This window comes from Megalops cyprinoides, chromosome 24 (assembly GCF_013368585.1).
Source record: "Megalops cyprinoides isolate fMegCyp1 chromosome 24, fMegCyp1.pri, whole genome shotgun sequence".
In the NCBI taxonomy this organism is placed as follows: Eukaryota; Metazoa; Chordata; class Actinopteri; order Elopiformes; family Megalopidae; genus Megalops; species Megalops cyprinoides.
The window spans coordinates 15,691,041-15,708,856 of NC_050606.1; the positions used below are offsets into that span (position 1 = coordinate 15,691,041).

At 48.3% G+C, this 17,816-nt stretch overlaps 1 protein-coding gene across 8 annotated transcripts in view; it reads right to left on the bottom strand.

Annotated features, from left to right (window-relative positions):
• asap1a (ArfGAP with SH3 domain, ankyrin repeat and PH domain 1a) overlaps positions 1–17,816 on the bottom strand; it is a 104,643-nt gene that overhangs the window by 14,340 nt on the left and 72,487 nt on the right. For 6 of the 8 annotated variants that reach the window (XM_036518559.1, XM_036518557.1, XM_036518555.1 and 3 more), the window contains exons 12-20: positions 15,508–15,516; positions 14,448–14,548; positions 13,782–13,851; positions 9,897–9,984; positions 9,446–9,494; positions 6,524–6,687; positions 2,388–2,521; positions 1,963–2,054; positions 1,192–1,378 (exon numbers count right to left, since the gene is read on the bottom strand). In XM_036518559.1, coding sequence (XP_036374452.1) covers positions 1,192–1,378; positions 1,963–2,054; positions 2,388–2,521; positions 6,524–6,687; positions 9,446–9,494; positions 9,897–9,984; positions 13,782–13,851; positions 14,448–14,548; positions 15,508–15,516 — 894 coding nt within the window. The remainder of the gene's footprint in view (positions 1–1,191; positions 1,379–1,962; positions 2,055–2,387; positions 2,522–6,523; positions 6,688–9,445; positions 9,495–9,896; positions 9,985–13,781; positions 13,852–14,447; positions 14,549–15,507; positions 15,517–17,816) is intronic. The other 2 variants (XM_036518558.1, XM_036518553.1) reach the window with 1 other exon arrangement.

Below are 17,816 nucleotides of genomic sequence, written 5' to 3' on the forward strand. Positions count from 1 at the left end.
CAGCTCAGTGGAATGCAGACCCCCTGTGTGAGCAGTGCACAGCGTGTTTTATGGTACACATGGAAGCACCGGAGCCACATGCGACTGCAGTTATTACAGTAATAAATCAACGTGCTGAAACTCGCTGCTGCAATTAATGGCAACAGTCGGTAAAAACTCGGCGCCTCATTTTCTCATTTCCTTCTGAGGGCGGGAGGCAACGCGATCGAATATTTAAATATGATTCTTCGGGTCTGCGGGGCTCGTTAACTATCTCCTACTGCTGATGAGAAAAACAACGCTTTATGCGGTGACTTCAGCCGATATCAAATGAGTTAATGTAAAATTTGGTGTTTGGTAGGGAGTCATTTTGTGAAATCTCTCTCTCATACACACACACACACATACACACATTTCAACCATGCACACACAGCTGAATGCATATAGCGTGTGTTTCTGAGAAACGCCTCACGCAAACACTCTTGAAACAGCTCTTGTGCACACGACCGAAGAAAAAATGGTGTACAGCCAAAAGGAGCTTCCGGAAATGTAGAGAAAAGCTTTCCATGCATACGACAACAATCGGCTCTCACAAAACTGAGAAAGCAGGGGTGAATCAGCTTTGACACTGTGCTGTGTATTTTGTATAAACTAAATTATATGGAGTTCACTATACGCTAGTGATATCTGGCAGACTAAATTCAATCCCATTTGGAGGGCTGTAGCTGCATCCTTGAGAGAGCCTTTCCTCTGGTAAACAGTGCTCTGGTAGCGGGTAACAGAGTGAGACATGACACTATAGGCAGCACTGTAAATGGGCCTGGACAGGCGTGTCTGCTTAGAACATAAAGTAACTTAATGCACTTCACTCACTGCCCTCGGTGAGGCCTTAGCTAATGGCGATCTAATCACAGATCACATACTGTGCTCTCCCTGAGCTGTCTTTTCAGTTCATGACAAACCATGGAAAGTGACAGGACTTTAAGTGAAAGTTTGGGATCAGTCACGGGCAGTGTGTCTTCTTGTATTCCTATTTGGCTCCTACAGGGAAGTAAAACATTTTACTTTGAAATATGTAGATGATGGATTGGCAGCTGAATTGAGCCCCTAGTTAAATCTGTCTTCTATGCCGAAGCCCCACTTCGAATGTGCTACCAGCACCGCCTTCGGCGGAGGAAGGGTGGAGCCAGCGAGGGGCGGGGCCGAGCTCACCTGGCCAGTCTCGGGCAGCGGCTCCATCAGCTCCACCCCCTCGGCGTACACCTGGATGAGAGCGAGCAGGTCCCGGGTCTTCACAGCTTCGCAGAGCTCACTCATCTTGGCAGCGGCCGAGGTGCAGGTCTTGCGGGCGAACTTGTGGTCCACGTACTTAGCGTTGATGAACTCCTTCCGTGCCGTCCTGCGGGGTAGGTGGAGTCAGAAGACATAAACCAGCCAATCACAGAACGAACACGGAGGACAATCACCCCCTGTAAATGTACAGGGCCCCTGAGGTTGAAATATTAGAAGAATCAGTAGTACAGCAAATTACAACTAAAATTTAACATTTTAAATGATGATAGTGGTTCATATGAAAAAAACACTGCACATCGGCATCTAATTTTGAGTCTGTAATTAAAAAGTCTGACAAAGAATCAGAAATAATCAGAAATAATCAGAACACCCCAACAAAGCATCTGCTCATATCACAAATAAAGAACAATGTGGAATTTACAATGCTTTTTGTCAAACTCTGTGTTTGTCCTTGCATAGTTAAGCTTTCAAACGCTTTTCAGAGAGACAGAAAATGCCTAAAGCAGATGTAGAGGCCTTGCAGAGGCCACCCTGAAGGCAGCACAGCCAGAACAAATCCATCTGCTGTTTCCATTGCCGCTGCTGTTTAGTGCAGCCACAATGCCTCATCCTGTCCCGCTGACCCTTTACTCTGCCCCCTGCTGGACTGGCACAGTAGTGCAGGTTTAACCCTTTGTGGGAGGTACTCACATGTCGCTCGATGGAGTGGGCTTCGGTGAAGGACAAGGCAGATTCCCTTCCATGATTTCATTAAAACTAGCATTTCCTACATTCTTGGCCAGCTGCACAAGAAACAAAGAGGGCAACACCGTATCACAACAGCTTCTGGTCAAAACCCTTCTCCCCCACCAAGTTTTAGAGACATGCAAAGAACTGCTGTTGACTATCCTTTAAATAATCATGAATCTATTGTGCTCATACGTTCCCCACACACACACACACACACACACACACACACACACACACATTCTTTCTCAAGACAGTGGACTACATTCATTCCAATCACTGAGACTGCAACGTATGCAGATGTATATAAGCAATTCCTTCATTCAACACGCACCATATGCATACTATATCACATATAACATGAACATAAAAGGGGGACAGCAACCCACCAAGAGCTCGGAGGTCCCTAACTTGTCCAGCTCCATGGACTGGATCCGTGAGATGTGCACGCCCATCTCCCTGTGGATCCCGGAGCACTCGATGCAAGTCAGGATGCCCAGGTTGGTTGACAGCCATTTCGGGTCTGGGGAGGAGGAGGAGGAGGAGGAGGAGGAGAGAGGGCACTAATGAGGAACAGGGCAGCCCGGCCGCTCCACAGTACCCGAGGCCCCAGCTCCAAAGCGGCATCAAATATTTAAGAGGAGCTCCGTGCTGAGGCTAACGCGCTGAATCCAAAAGTGTCTCCAACTCCAATGGGCTGCGTGCTAGAGATGCCACCGCAGGCGGTGAATTCCCTCATGATCTGAAAACAGGGTTAACTTCTCTCCTAGCTTCCAATGCTATAGTCATTTAGTCCTTTCAGCTGTTGTGAAAACCTGTCAATTAACCTAAAGAATTAAAAGGCTAGAGCTTCACGGCTGCAGTACTTCATGTTCAGAACTGAAATGTGCAGATAAGACTACCATTGATTTTGACTGATTTACCAAGATGGGGAGTTTTTTTTATTATTTTACTACACACTAGTGTAGTGTGAGCCATAATAGAACAATGTCATTTTCCATCCTTCATTTCCTGACATAAAGTCATGAAAAATTGTTGAAATGAAAAATATATCTTTCCTGTAAGTGGATGTCTAGAACAGTTAATCATTTTTACATACCTTTACAAACAAATGATTTTATACAACATGGTTACACGTATCTGTAAACCTGCAATTGTCTTTAAACCTGCAACCTGTAATTAATTCTGAAAATGGAAAATCATTTGTGTTGGCGGCAGCCCAATAATGAATCACGAGCGCAGTTACACTTTTCTGACACAGGAGGGCGCACAGAGCTTCCTTCCCTTACATCTGCAGTGTTAGTGCACTCAGTTTGTGAATGTAGTCCACTATATTTTAAGACTCTTAATTACAGTCTGATGCAAAACAGATTTACAATCCAACGCAAAACAGATTTACAAGAGATAGATTAGCTACACAGACAATGAGCTGTTCAAAAGCTCCTTAAATGAGTCCAAAAACATCACTACTGTGAACTTGTGCTGTGAAATTTAACGCTGATATTTCCACTGGGCTGATGCAACCCCTGCTAACACAAAATGTTCGCTCAATGTTTCTGTGATATTGCACCTTCATAAAATCGTTATAATGACGTCACAGATCACAGAAACATTGTCAAAATATTAAATGTCAGCATAAAAAAGAACAATTATGAGACTAAATGGTACCCAATTCCTGCCACTAATGCAGAGGCACTTTGTACACAAACTGCTGAGCATGAAGAATGACAAGAAATAAATAGCAAAGAAAGACAGGACAGATCATGAGCTGATTCCTGGATACAAATCTAAACTTCACCACTAGGGGGCCTCGGCAAGTTGAAGAAAACGAGACAAGGGCGACGCTGCTGCCGCTACCGCCGCTGTTCATGAATGGAAAACACTGCACCATTTTCCCCTTCTATTCTTTCTGCTGCATCCACAGAATAAGTAAGCAGGCGCTGGAGATGGAGTCAGCCGAGACAGAAGCGCGGGAGAAGGGCAGCGTTCGCCCTGAAGGAAAGGAGAGGGCGGCGGTACAGCAGCCGTGAAGCGGGCGAGAAGCAGCTGGGCACGGACGGTGCTGCCAGAAAAACGTGCAGATCTGAAAGGACGCCCCCCCCCACGTGCCCGGCCCCCGTACCTCCTGCTCATTAGTAGTCTGCATCAGGCGCGGCGAGGCGGAGCTGACTCATACTTAGCGACGCAGTGGAGAAACATGAATCGGAGGCGAGCGGCAAGTGACCTCCGCACACGGGGAGGGGGGGGGGGGGATCGGGCGCCTGCAGTTTAGCTGACAGCCAGGGTGCCTGAGCAGATCTGCGGGCTTAATAACTCAGGTGCGCACGGCTCACACCCCCAGGGGGTCCCTCTATCATGCGCTGCGTGGGCCTCTTTACCTCTCCTGCTCGAGCGGATGAGCACTGAATTTATCGTGTACCATCAATCCACAAGCTAAATTCAACATGGGTAAGCGCCGAGATAAAGTCACCTTTCTAAGTGTATCTCAATGCTCAAATAACAAAAAATACGGTGAGGAGGCTGATTGGTTATTTAAGCCAGGGGCAGGCAACCACATTCGTCACGTTCCACAGTCTAGCAGGCTCTTATGTCTCTGGAAACAGCGAAGTACTCTGTATCTACTCTGTATCTTGAGCACATGGTTGCCAGCATTAATTACACCTAATAATTGATCCTATTCGGTAATTAAGGCTTTGGCTGGAACAGGGTTGCCTAGTCCTCATTTAACCATTGAGTTCTATTCTAACAAGCAAAAGACTATATAAACTGAAGCTATTAAGCGCCTCACCCATTATCTGCTTTGTCAAAATCCACTAAGTGAGTAGGCTTGTTTCCACCTCAGGCCGCACGCACGTTAGGACATTCTGGCAGTGTGTAACAGTGGGCAGGGTCAAACCCAACAAAGGCAGAGCATCTCAACCGCAAACGTAGGCGTCGTGTACCAAGAGGCTCGGCTACACAGGCAACACAGACACCCACTCAGCACCAGGTCTCAGCCCGGCGGCCCCTCTTGCTGCTACAGACGCTCTTTTCAGGAAACCCTACCCCCGGCCAATGGCTTGTCAGCACCTCACAAGGCTCGGCCAACCGCGTGTCATCGGTTACTGCTAAGCACCTTCCAGTGAGAGAATCGCCGGCTATAATTTCACAACGCACATAAATATGCTGGATATTATGGGTACTGTACATCACAAGGACTGTCTGTGAATTCTTTTTTTATGTTACGTGCTTAATCTACTGACTAATTTCTTTATGATAAAGGAGCAGTTTCATGGCAGATAATTTTTCAAGGGCTTCACATTTGGCTTTCCCAGAGCTTTAACTGATAAGAGGTTTTAAACAATAAGTCACCGACCAAGGCTGAGCATTCGCTTAAGAACAGTGGCATAAAATATATATTTTTTAAAATGTGGCAGATTAAAATATATATATCTGAATAATCTGATATTAAATCTTCAGTTGAATAACCACATTCATGTATTAATTGCTACAGCCTTGCAGTTTACACAGATGACTGCGTCACAAATTTTCCATGTCTGTCCCTCTGAGTCATCGTCCTTTCGGAGATCCAACCCTGCTACATCCTCCTCGGCTTCCGTGTTCCGCAGTGGGGCCTGGGAGGGATTTTCCCGTCTGGCCCGTCCCTCTACATCCTCATCCTCATCTTCCTCTTCCCCCAGATGTTTGTGTTCAGGCCACAGCGGTACTTTTTTTTTTGAACTCTCACAGGCAGGGATTCATAACTTGCACGCACAGGTTTTTGGCTGGGGGTTTCATTCAGGGCGGCCCGGCGCCCGTGACAACACTGGCCGCTGCTGACAAGATGCCAAACATGTAGGGATCGGGGGGAGTGGGGAACATAGCCCTTTATTGCTCTGGGGTGGATGGCGAGCCTCCCAACCTAACTGAGGATTAACAAGAGCACTGCGGCAAGCACAAAGCCGCCTGGTCCCCCAGGGACGGGGGAGAGAGGTGACTAAGCGGGCGGCTACTCCGTTGAGTTTAAAAGAGCAGGAAACTGACCCAGGCCCTACGGTAAACAGCGCAACACGGCATTGCTGAAGGCGTCCACACAATATTGCCGCAGCATTTTTTACCCTGACAAGCAGTGACCACTGTGCCCTGTAGTGCCACATTGGCAGCGTAGCATAGTGGTAAGGAGCAGGGCTGGTGACCGAAAGGTCGCTGGTTCAATTCCCCGCTGGGGCACTGCTGCTGTACCCTTGGGCAAGGTACTTAACCCACAGTTGCCTCAGTAAATATCCAGCTGTGTAAATGGATAATGTGTAAAATTGTGACCTATGTCGCTCTGGATAAGAGCATCTGCTAAAATGACAATAATGTAATGCTGCTAAAATGACAGTAATGTAATGTACTAACGTACATGCTACAGTGCTGGTGATGGCCGTGGCTCTGCACCATCTCTGTGTAACACGCCCTGAGGTTTGATGAAAAGCTCTTGCCAGACGTGCCGTTCAGCGTTGTGTGAACACACACGCGCCGGCGCCACGCGCCGCGCACCCACCTGCTGCCCCGCAGTCGCAGCACACCTCGTTGCCGGGCATGCGCAGCACGTCGTCGATGATGGCCTTGGTCAGGTCCTCCAGGCTGTCGTCCCCCGCGCTCTGCTCCCCGCGGAACGCCATGTTCAGAGCCTCCTCCTTGCTGTTGGTCAGCACCGAGATCCAGCTGCAACACAACCACGATCACGGTCACTTCTGTGATGCGGCGGGCAGGGGGCTGCTCACATAACCAGAAGCTAACGGGTTCTAACCCTGCCTGATGCTCTGCTTTTACCAGATTTGCTTGCTCCAATTAAAACCTGTCCCGGTTGACTATAGACATGGAAACAAGAAACAGTTGTGCTGCATGCTTAACGTGAAACAGGTACCCAGTTTGTTATCATCTCTTGCATGTTAGTGTGGTCTGTTCTTTCTGTACACTTGCATACACGCATTCCACATTTCCCTTAATATTCTCACACGATTAGTGGAGGTTGGTAGAACCTAGAAAGGGGCTAGTTAGATGCTGATACTCATTGAGAGTTATTACAAAACCAGTGGAGTTCATTCTTTTAGTCTCATTCCTTTAGCCACAGGGGTCTCCAGTTATGCTGAGTGGTGGCCGACAGGGTGAACCCAGACGAGTTTAGGACACAGTGACGCATGTCAGGGCGCTGGCAGGCTTATGCATGCGCGGTTGGGAGGCGTCATCTCGGCGGTGACCTTCAGCTGCCTGGTGTGCGGCAGTCCTGGGCCCCTCGAGAGGAGGGGACAGTGTTTTGGGGAAGTGCTGAATCGCCATCCTCACTTAGCGGATCAATATTTGCTTAGTATGCCGTTTGGGAAGGGGACGGGGCGGGGGGGTGTACCCCTGCCTTACACAAGGTGATTACATAAAGGGAGAGAGCCAGTATCCTCAGGCCCACCCCACCACAGATTACCAGTCACAATGCAGTCCCAGCAAGCTTGTACAACACCAGACCTCCAGTGCTTCTGCAACTAGGCTGCTATATTCCATCCAGACGCAGTGAAAGCAAGCTCGCTGGAACACAATCTTCCAAATAAGTTCTTTCATTATTGTGATTGATAATATCTCATTGATAAGACTGACACCTGAAAATGTTCTGCTCGGGGCTTTTTATAACACAAAAAACAAGGCACTCTGTAAAGCTCAATCTTGCCGTTCTGAGCTTCCTCGGAGTCTCATCTAGGCCACCGCCGTGAGTCACAGTGTGGCCTCTAATGGCATTCTTGGAAGACAGAGACGCGCGTCTCTGGGCTTGCGCTCCTCTGCGGTTTCCCCCGACGACCCGGAATCGAGGATTACCGTCATCCCGCCCCACAGAGCTGCCGCCACGTCGTCTGCTGCGGACGCGGACAGCCGTTTCTCCTAGCCACCCAGGGAAAGCGCTTCCTTGGACGTGGCAGGCGTTCAGCGTTCTGCCGCCGACTTTGTGCCCACTGCAACACTTTCACGGGGGGTTCGTTTTCAACTGTCTTTTGACTCTATCCATAGAATTCTAAAATCCAACACGTGCTCACGTATGCAAAAGTGTAAGTGTGAGCAACGACTGCATTGAAAACGACCTTGAGCGCCCGGATCTGATGAGCTACTTTCTGCTCCCCATAAAAACGGACAAACAAATGTACTGTCTCTGTGACGGTTAGGACACTAAATCCGTGCGAGACTGACCCCGATTTCGTGCAAAATGAGAGAGAAGAGTTTCGCTGACCTCAATCGTCGATGGCAAACTCCCAGAATCACCACAGCAACGGGGCTTACCTCAGGAGCCGCGGTAAATTAGCTTTTTCTTAAATTCGAAAGCCGAGAGAGATCTTCTCACAGAATTCTGAGCATGACTCAGCTTTTCCATTTTACACAAAGTAGCTGCCCTGTACACAGCCACCTAGGGCTGTTTTCTGGAAAATTACCTTTACTTTCCCTTAGTGATATCATCTAATGCCTGTACTTAACTGGAGCTTCGAATGATTTTTGCTTGGGAAAAAGTCGACACACTTGAGAGGAAAAAAACCCCAGAAAAGCCTTTCATTTGAAAACAAATGTAGTTATCTGCTAAAGCCACTTACTGACTGCATCACTGAGTCCTGCGCATCCCCTGTAAAGTATTACACTGCACTGCTATATCATTACCTGCCCTGCTTTACTTTCTGTTTGAAATGTGCTTACTGAATAAATTATGTTGTGGCAGAAGTGAGAAAACAAGAGTCTGGTAAGATGTACAGAACATACACTAAATACATGGCCCTTACCACAGCTTATCATGTTAAATCAAACACTGTAACCCCTCATTTTCTAGGGAAATCGTACTCGGCCTTAAGGAATTAAAACAGCTACACGAGTATTACTATATCAGTAATGCAGCCATACAGAAACAAAATAACCCCTCTCTGTCATTTTCTGGCATTGTATTAAAACAAGACAAGCTGCCTTCAGCATGTTCTTGTTTGCCTAGCCTTCTTCATGGCCCATTAGTCTGCAACTATAAGCGATGTTTACCGGGGAAAAAAGCTTGCTAAGCCACACAAACCGATTTTTGGAGTTTTGGTTGTGAAATATTGAGTCCTGTGGGGCGTAGGGGTTATCACATTTTCGCCACAGCCCTTTGACGATTCAGCAACTGAAGAACGCGTCCTCCAATTTTTCTAGAATGTTAACCGGTGACATCTGAACAATATAAAATGGTGATTGTGCTTATTCACTGCACTCTTCAGTCCTGTGTTACAGCTGTATTACCTGCAGCTGCAGTGTTGCAGCATTACCCAACCTAGTCGGACCTTCAAGACAAACACTCCTGACTTGCACGCAACTTGCGTTAAGCTGTGAAACGCAGCAGCGAGCTCGGATAAAGGCCTTTGCACGCGCAGCATATGCAGATTCTCGCTGACGTCACCCCCTCCAAACACACACATGCACACACACTTACATCACAAACTCCTGTTCATCTTCTGCCTGGAAGTGATATGTCCGATTATCTGAGGAGAAGAACACAAAAAAGAGAAAGCAGTGAGAGTGGGGCAGTCCGGTGGGGGGGTCAGGAAGGGGGGCTAGAGCTTATCCCATCATGTCCAGTACTCAGAGGTGACTGCCAAAATGCTACCTTGCCCAATTACCAGGGCACACCAAAACATCCTGGCCTGGAGGACAGTGGTGCTAATTAAGTCAGTTTGGCACTTTACACATGGGCCCAGAGAACCACTCTTTAAAGAGCCAGAACAGAGGGGGTGTGTCAGCGACAGTTAGTGAACAGTCTCCTCTCTCTCTCTGCCCCCCCACCTTACATCAGAAAGGTCAAAATGTTTGGGGGCGGTTCTCAGAGTGGAAGGGCGAGGGGAGGGGGGGGGGGGGGGAGTGGCGAGGCATTGCGGGGTACTCACGGGAAATGAGGTCGAAGCACTTCTTGTCCTCTCCGCTTGGCTTCACCTGGCAGGTGAGCAGGTTGAGTCTCACCGGCTGCCTGTTGGACTGGAAGCACAGGGACGACTTTCAGTTAGATTCTTTCCGCAGGAGCTGGGTGGAAGAGCTAGCCTCAGCATCGGGTTCATACCGCAGAGCACAGCTAACGCTTACGGTTCTCAAAACACTTCTGCAACGCTGTTGCACTGCCATCTTATTCTGTGTTAGCTTGTAGCTGGTGCTCTCAGGGATGATGGGAGATGAAAGAACAAGTGGCAACACCCATATCTGTTTTTTTTTTTCTCTCTGCAGATTTTTAAAACATTACACATAATACTCTGCTCCAGACATGAAAAAAACATGAAAATACAGTACAAAATGCTAACCTGTGCTCAGACTTCATATTAAGCACAGTAGGCAATATATCAATTCATTTGAATCACTGTTAATAAACACAGAGGACAGTGTGACTGCAAGCAAGTACTGTGTCACCACTATGTGGAAGCACATTGATTGATTATTTGCATAATTACATGATAGGCTTGAGGTTAGGGTCGGGGCTATCAGGGGACAGAGGGGACACTGAAGGAAAAAAGCTTAACTACTGCATGGTAGTAGGGCCTACAACAAAGGGCCTTTGACACACAGTTACACTTTCATACTTCGATAAATTAAACAATGGAGGAAAACATGCCAGCGAAGACTGCATCTGGACAGTCTCTGTGCGCTTAGCGTTCCTGCTGCTCCTCATTTTAATGTATATGTCCACTGTGACCTTGCAAGTCACCCTGGACAAGAGCATCAGCCAAATAAATAAATAAATAAATAACTGGATAGATGAATCATCCCCCATCCCACAGTTAAAGAAGCAGGGTCCAGAAAAGCGGCACACGTACAGGCAATTTCTGTAAACGAATTAGGCGTCTCAGACAACCTTCCTTAAGTTGGTCAGTTTTAAAGATGCCGCAGGGGACTACGAGGGCATATTTAAGGGAGAACTCTTAATAGACAAACACAGATCTTATACCGGAGCGCTCAGCTTTGGTCCTAGCGGAGTCATCTCTGTTGTGCTCTATTCAGCAGTCTGGGATGCTAACACCTACGCTCACAATTATCCACTCCACTCTTCCTTATACACCAGGGTCAGGTACTTGCTGATTCTCCAATTACCCGTACAATAACACCGGCAACAACGAGGAAGAGCTTCCGCAACAATGAGAGTGATTCAATTGAGATATTAGCATAATAACTTATTGTTACAGTAAGTTATTATGTAAAGTTTCACCCCGTGGGGGAAATTCTGAAACTTGGAAGCAATATACAGGTTCTTACCAAGAAATCCGAACATCAAAACAACACAGGCTGAGCTTTTAGAAAAGCTCCCGGCTTAAAATGCTGGACTCAGGGAGTCTTCCATTACGAAGTTGAGGATTACTGCATTTAATCCATTCAAGGTCACCCCTGCTTTCAAGTTGGAATAAAAAATAAAAATAAACACTGTCAAAGGGGAAAAAAAAATTTCCACACCTTAGTACCAGTACACTACAGCAGCAGTGATCAAAGTGTCAGTCCTGACACCAGGGGTTTTAAGCTGTGACACGTATACCATGCCAGGTCATACTGAAGACTACAGAACTTTCACCATAGTCACTAACAGTCCCTCAGCACTCCTGAGATTGGGGGGAGGTGATACAAACATGCTTACAAGCAGAAGTTGCCCCTAAGTGCTGCTCTTGGACCAGTTTTGCTTTTAGCATATAACGCTTAAGGTTACAGTTGTGGTTGGGGAATCTGGTCCCAGATCAGCACACACACACACACACACACACACACACACACACACACAGAGCACGATGAAGAACAGCCAACTGAGAGGACCGAGCCAACAGCTTCTGCTTGGATGCAACAGGGGGCCTGAGATGACCGGCGACCGCAGGCGCCCCCTGCTGCCTGGCAGAGAAACGGCGCCCTGGAGATGGCCTGCGAGTCGAGCGCGTGGGCTCTAATTAAGCCTAAAAGCGGTAATTACTCCCATGTTTGTGCCCCGCTGGCGCCTCCTAACCCCCCGCACGTGGCGCTCCGCCGCGGCCGTGCCAAAAGAAAAGGGACGCGGCGAGGGGAGAAGGGAGATGCTCATCGGCTGCGAACGAGCGGCTATTAGCCGCGCCGCCAGCTGCCAAGCTGGCCCGGGCCCAGAGCAGGAGCAGACCCAGCGTCTGGACCCCCAGCTGGAGGAAGGCACACAAAGGCCAGACACCCCCCCCCACGGCCCACCCTACAGAGGTGCGCAGTCAGCTCAGTCATTGGACAGTGAACCATTGAGCATACTCGAGATTATTTAACCAGAGTATGCATATAACAGGTGTAATGGCAGTGGGAATAAAACAGGACAAACAGCTTACCATGTATTAAAATGTACAGTGCACCACTGTGCATACTCAAGAGCATTCAACCAGAGTGTGCATATAACAGATGTAATGCCATTGGGAGTATAACAGAACTAGCTGCATACTGTTTTAAAATGGAGTATGCAGTTACGCAGACTGACTGCATTGCCATTGTCTTAGAGGAGGAGTGTGGAGAATCACCTCGTTCCTAAAGGCTCACAGTGCATGCCCCCAGTCACCCTCGTCTTATTTCTGTGCTCTTATTGTCCCTATTCTGTTCCATCTACATGAGTAAAAACCACTCAGGGTTGTTGTGTGAGGTAATGAAACACAGGGAAAGTGTCTGGTTGGACAGACCAAGCATTTATAAATCTGCCTAGAAGGCGCCACTTAGCGTGTGCCTGATATGCCCAACTAAATGCTTCCCCTGGGGTTAGCAATAGAATGCTTACTGACTTTTTCCAGAGAGCTTAAAATTGATTTCAAGCTCCAGTTAGATTAGATCTGATTACAGGAGAAGCTGTACATGCTAAATGATAATTAGGAGGTAAAGCGCTGAAGTTTTTTTGTCTCAGAGAATTGCTCTAGGAGCCTTTTAACCGCTAATGTGTAGCCTTTCTCATTAAGATCTGGCTCGATCACTCGTTAACATTGGCTTCCCATGTCGTTTGCCTGTTGCTGGATGTTGTCATACAGCATGCATCCAGAGTGGCCGGATAGGAGCGTCTGCTCAATGGCTTTTCCTCCCCTCGGGGAGAGAACGGGTCAGTGAGCGCGCAGAAGCGCTGAAAGATGGCTTGCGTGCATGCCGTTTAGCCCCCTGGGCGCATACAAAGCGTAGGACGGTCCTCAGCCTGCTCTTCCTGTCCCCGTCCTTCCTTCATGCCTCTCTTCCTGCTTGCAGACGCGTACGTTCAGACAGGATCCGGAGCCGCCTTTAACACCGGGCAGGGCTGCGCTTCTTGCGGACCTCCAGAGCCTCGCTACACTAAGAGGGGAAACGTGAATGCCCCCCCCACCACAGAGACCACTGCTGCCCACCTTCCCGCCACTTCAACATCACTATGAGATGAGTCACAGCAGGAAGGGGGGGGGTGGCGCTGCCATGGTGACGAGCTGAGAGCACTCCACCTGGACACCAACTGTGTCATATCATCTCTTTGTCACAACGTTCCCGCACACAGGATTCCTGCTTGTCAAAAAGGGACAAGCTGACGTACTGTGTGTATAGGTCCAATTACGCAGAGACAAGGCCAGCTAGCCGACAGATTCTCAGCAGCCCCGTAGGCCGATTCAGCCTCCGGAGTGGGCGTGTTCTCGGTGTGCCCTTGTGCCGTGGGCGCTCCTCTCAGAGTGACTAACGAGGCCTGTCTCCAGGGCGCTCAGCAGGGCCCGTGGTCCTGTGTGATAAATTGGCACAGCCGGTGTCGTTGACTCATGGGGAAGAAGCTGGGGGAGGGGGTGGGGCAGGGAACTCACCGTGGCGTGCGAGATGGTGAGGATGCCGCCCTTCACCGAGCACTTCCTCCGCTGCCACACCTTCCGTATCCTAGGCAACAGAAATAATCACAACGGTCAAAACTTATTTCACTGAGCGCATTAGCTACTATTGAGCATTCCCTCCAGTATATTCTTTTGCCCTTAACCAAATACTATTACAGCAAATGCACAGGAATCTGTATCATGGAGGGATCCACAATTCCAAATGAAAATGGCTCTTATCGGCAAAATACCAATATTTATTGACATTTCCACCATCACAGAGCGGTCATTGCTTTCACACAATGAACATCTATCGAAGGCACACACACACTCACACACACACAAACACTCCCGACTCTTTGGGTCCCTCAGGCTATCAAAGCGGGGAGAGTTGTTCCAATGACTGAGGGATCAATACTGCGCCTCTGCAACGCTGTCACAGGCCAGAAGATTACTCCCCACCTTCTCAGCTAACACCCCGGGGAAGAGGGAACACCCGCAGATAAATCTCTGCAAGGCACGGACACCGTGGCATCTGCACAAACCAACGCTGCCTCGTGAATCACGCAGGGCTTGGATTACAATCGCGCCTGTAGTTACTACAGTATTTGCGTTTATAGATGCGTGCGTACGCATACATGTGTGTGCAGGCATGAAACTCACCCGTCGCTCTTCTTCAGCAGGTAGCCCTTCTTCTCGCTCCCAAATTCCTTGTTCCCCTGCAGCTGGTGCATGCTGTATCCGCCCTGCTTGCTCTGAGAGTCCTGCGGAACCACACACGCAATCGACACATCAATAAAAGGAACGGGGGGGGGGGGGGGGGGGGGGGGGGGGTAACGCAACGCTACGATGCTTCATAGCCTGTATCACTCTGCACATGCTAAGAACATTAGCTAGGGGGTTCGGTGCAATTGATACATTAACTAGCAAATTCAGCCTCTGCAACTGCAACTGTAATATGGTAGCTACATGTGACGTGGCAAATGCAACTATTTCTACTCAGATAAAGATGCTGAGGCATATTACACTGAGGAGTGTTATACAGGTCAGTGCACGTATGTTTTTGAACAGATTCTTTGATCCAGTTCTTAATCAGATTCTTCAAGTCTCATGATATTTTCTGATTGTAAGTAGCATGCTTGTTGTTATGATGGGTCTGTTTCAATTCCTTTTCAAATACGAGACCCACCGGGATTTACTCCAAGGGCCGAACCAGCTGAATTTGATAACTGTACCAATGGGTTAACACTCTGCCTTGTAAATAGCTTCATTGGCAGCTTAACTGTTTATTTTTTCAGCTTGCTTCAATAAAATGAACTGCCACTATTGGCTCAGAGGAGCCAGCACAACAAAGCAAACTGGAAAATGTGTGCATCTGTTGTCCAGTTATTTAACCTGTTGAGGACTGCAATTTAAACTATCTTCAATATAAGGATAACACCCAATGTTCTTTTATGAACGATAAAAGGCATTTATTTTATCAAAACCTCTCTGGTTAACAAACAACGCCCCTTGCAACCTTCCTGTGACACACGCCGTTTCAACAGCGACGTCACAGCAACGTTGTCGGAACATTAAATTCCAAGGTCCTCGCACACTTCCACCTTGGCTGGTTTCACACAGGGCTGTTTAGCTAATGGGCTACTGCGGGCAGAGCTACGAACCGGCTGACAACACACAAGGCACGAACACACACAGCATGCGACCGGAGGCCAGCACTTACTCTCCTCGACTTCAGTTGGGAAAGGCAGTGAGAGGAGGGGAGAGAGGCAAAGCGTCAGAGGCACACAAAAGCAACCGGGTTACGGCAAACCACAAAGCAGGAGGCTGCAAACATCACCGCACGGCACAGAGGGGGCGGTGTGCCACGGCCAAACACAGCCAGACTCCGCACACACAGGGGCACTATGTTCACAGTGGCTAGGCTGAACCCTTCGATTCTGAACAGCAGCCTGACATTTTTTAAAAGAAATTAAAGGATAATTTAATAATACAGGGACAGTGTATGGATGGACACAGCATTTGTAATGCCCTTCCTATCGACCACGGTTAGTACATCTGGCCAAAATCTTTCCCTTGGTTTATTTCTCATTTGTTTGTGTGTCTTTTCTGGGGCACCTTTCCAATTACATTTGTTACATTTTAACAGAGGTGCTGTCAATTTCACAGAGCAACCCAATGCTCTACTTTCTTCTTTCTTCTGGGCTTTTCTCAAACCTAACATGCCATACAAGACAGTGTAGCAATCTTTGAATGAGGAACATTCGCGACCTTTGGATTATGCAAAAGAAGTTTCATACCGCTGCTTTTGAAATTCCTACTGTCTTGCAGTATGCAAACTAGAATAATCACTGACTTATCCAGACCTGTCAGTCTCTTGATGGCAATTATCAACAATCTGGCATCAATGACCTGGGCTGTGACAACTGTTTACAGAGCCACCTGCAAGCTCTTAGCAGCAGTCTGGCATAGTGGTAAGGAGCAGTGCTCATTACCCGGAGGTTGCTGGTGTGATCCTCAGGTGAGTTTCTGTCGTATCCTTGGGAGAAGTGCTTAACCTGAGTGCTTGGCTTCTATAAATATCCAGCTGTATACAGGATTACTATGTGAAAGGCATTACGTAGCGTTTGCTAAGAAAATACAACATTTTAGTGCAGGGTTCCACGTACTTGGTCCCCTGGGATAATCCAGCAGGTTTTTCCTGCTCTCCTTTGACCATTGGCAACAGCCAGTGACATTCCTCACAGCTTCATTTAAGACAACGATTACCTGATTCAGGTGATCTACCTGAGTAGAAGGAATACCGGCAGGTAATAAGGCCACATCAGACCAAGGCTGGGAGCACAGCTCTAACGCGTGTTGAGAAATAGTACCCAAACACATGCTGCCCATTTCACATACGCCACTGGAGAGACAAGCAGCATCTATGGATAGAGCTGCCAATCAACTGTGGACCAGACACTCAATCACATTACACTGAGAAGTCAGTGTGGTACGACACTGGTTACCAGCAAGGACTACTTCACACTGGCTACCAGCATGGTACAGCACTGGCCACTCCCACAGCTCAACAGGGGGCCAACTCCGGCTACCGTGTGGGTTTGGGCTATTGAGCACTTAGTAAATTCTATCATACTGAACTGATCTGCTGTAGTGAGGTGCACTCATCTCACGTGAATCAAATTTGCCTCAACATAATTCAATTTGTGAGAGCATCCGATTCTTGCGAGTGGGTAGATACGTTCGTGTTTATCTTGGTTTTGCTGCCGAGACTGTGAGTGACTCATTCTTTGATCAGTCGATTTTGCGAGCGGAGTGTCTCTCTGTGATCTAATTTAGCTCCCGCACCGTATACGCACGGCAAAAACGAACCACATGCGGACGGGGTTCGGCTAAAGACGAACTCCAGGGCCTCCCGTAGAGGGAACCCAGCCCGAAACGAAAAAGAGAATGACTCAGCGATGGTGCCAGAGGCTTCAGACGCCCACGCAGGGGTGCAGAGATTTTATCTCATTAATCCTCAACTCCACCGCAGGATGTTGCCTGCACTTCCCACGGCTGGACATGAAAGCGATTCTCCCGGGCCCAGCGAACACCGCGGTGGCTCAGGGGGGGTTACGAGAGGCCCCCCCCCGGCTCCCTCCCGGGGTACCGCCACGTGCCCCTGCCTGTCTCTACAACGCGTGGGCCCGCGTTACTTCCACGGGGAGTGTTATTCATACTCCCGTACCAGCTAGCATCTGTACATTCACCAGAGGCACTGGCTGCACATGCTAATTGTCTGTTTCTAATTGTGTGTAACTTCTGTGGCATTTTAAGTTGCGTTTCCTCTGAAGTTGTACTCCCAGGTTGACTCGTGTGCGGTCAGCTTCCCCAGCAACGTTTGGATTACATGAAAAGGGTCGTTAGTCTAAAGTTTCCTTTTATTTCTCTGAACAGACCGCCTGCCTTAGTAAAGACAAATATCTCAGTGTTGAGAGCAACAACCTCCTCTCCACCACTGAGCTCACAGACACCTCTGTCTCCGGATAG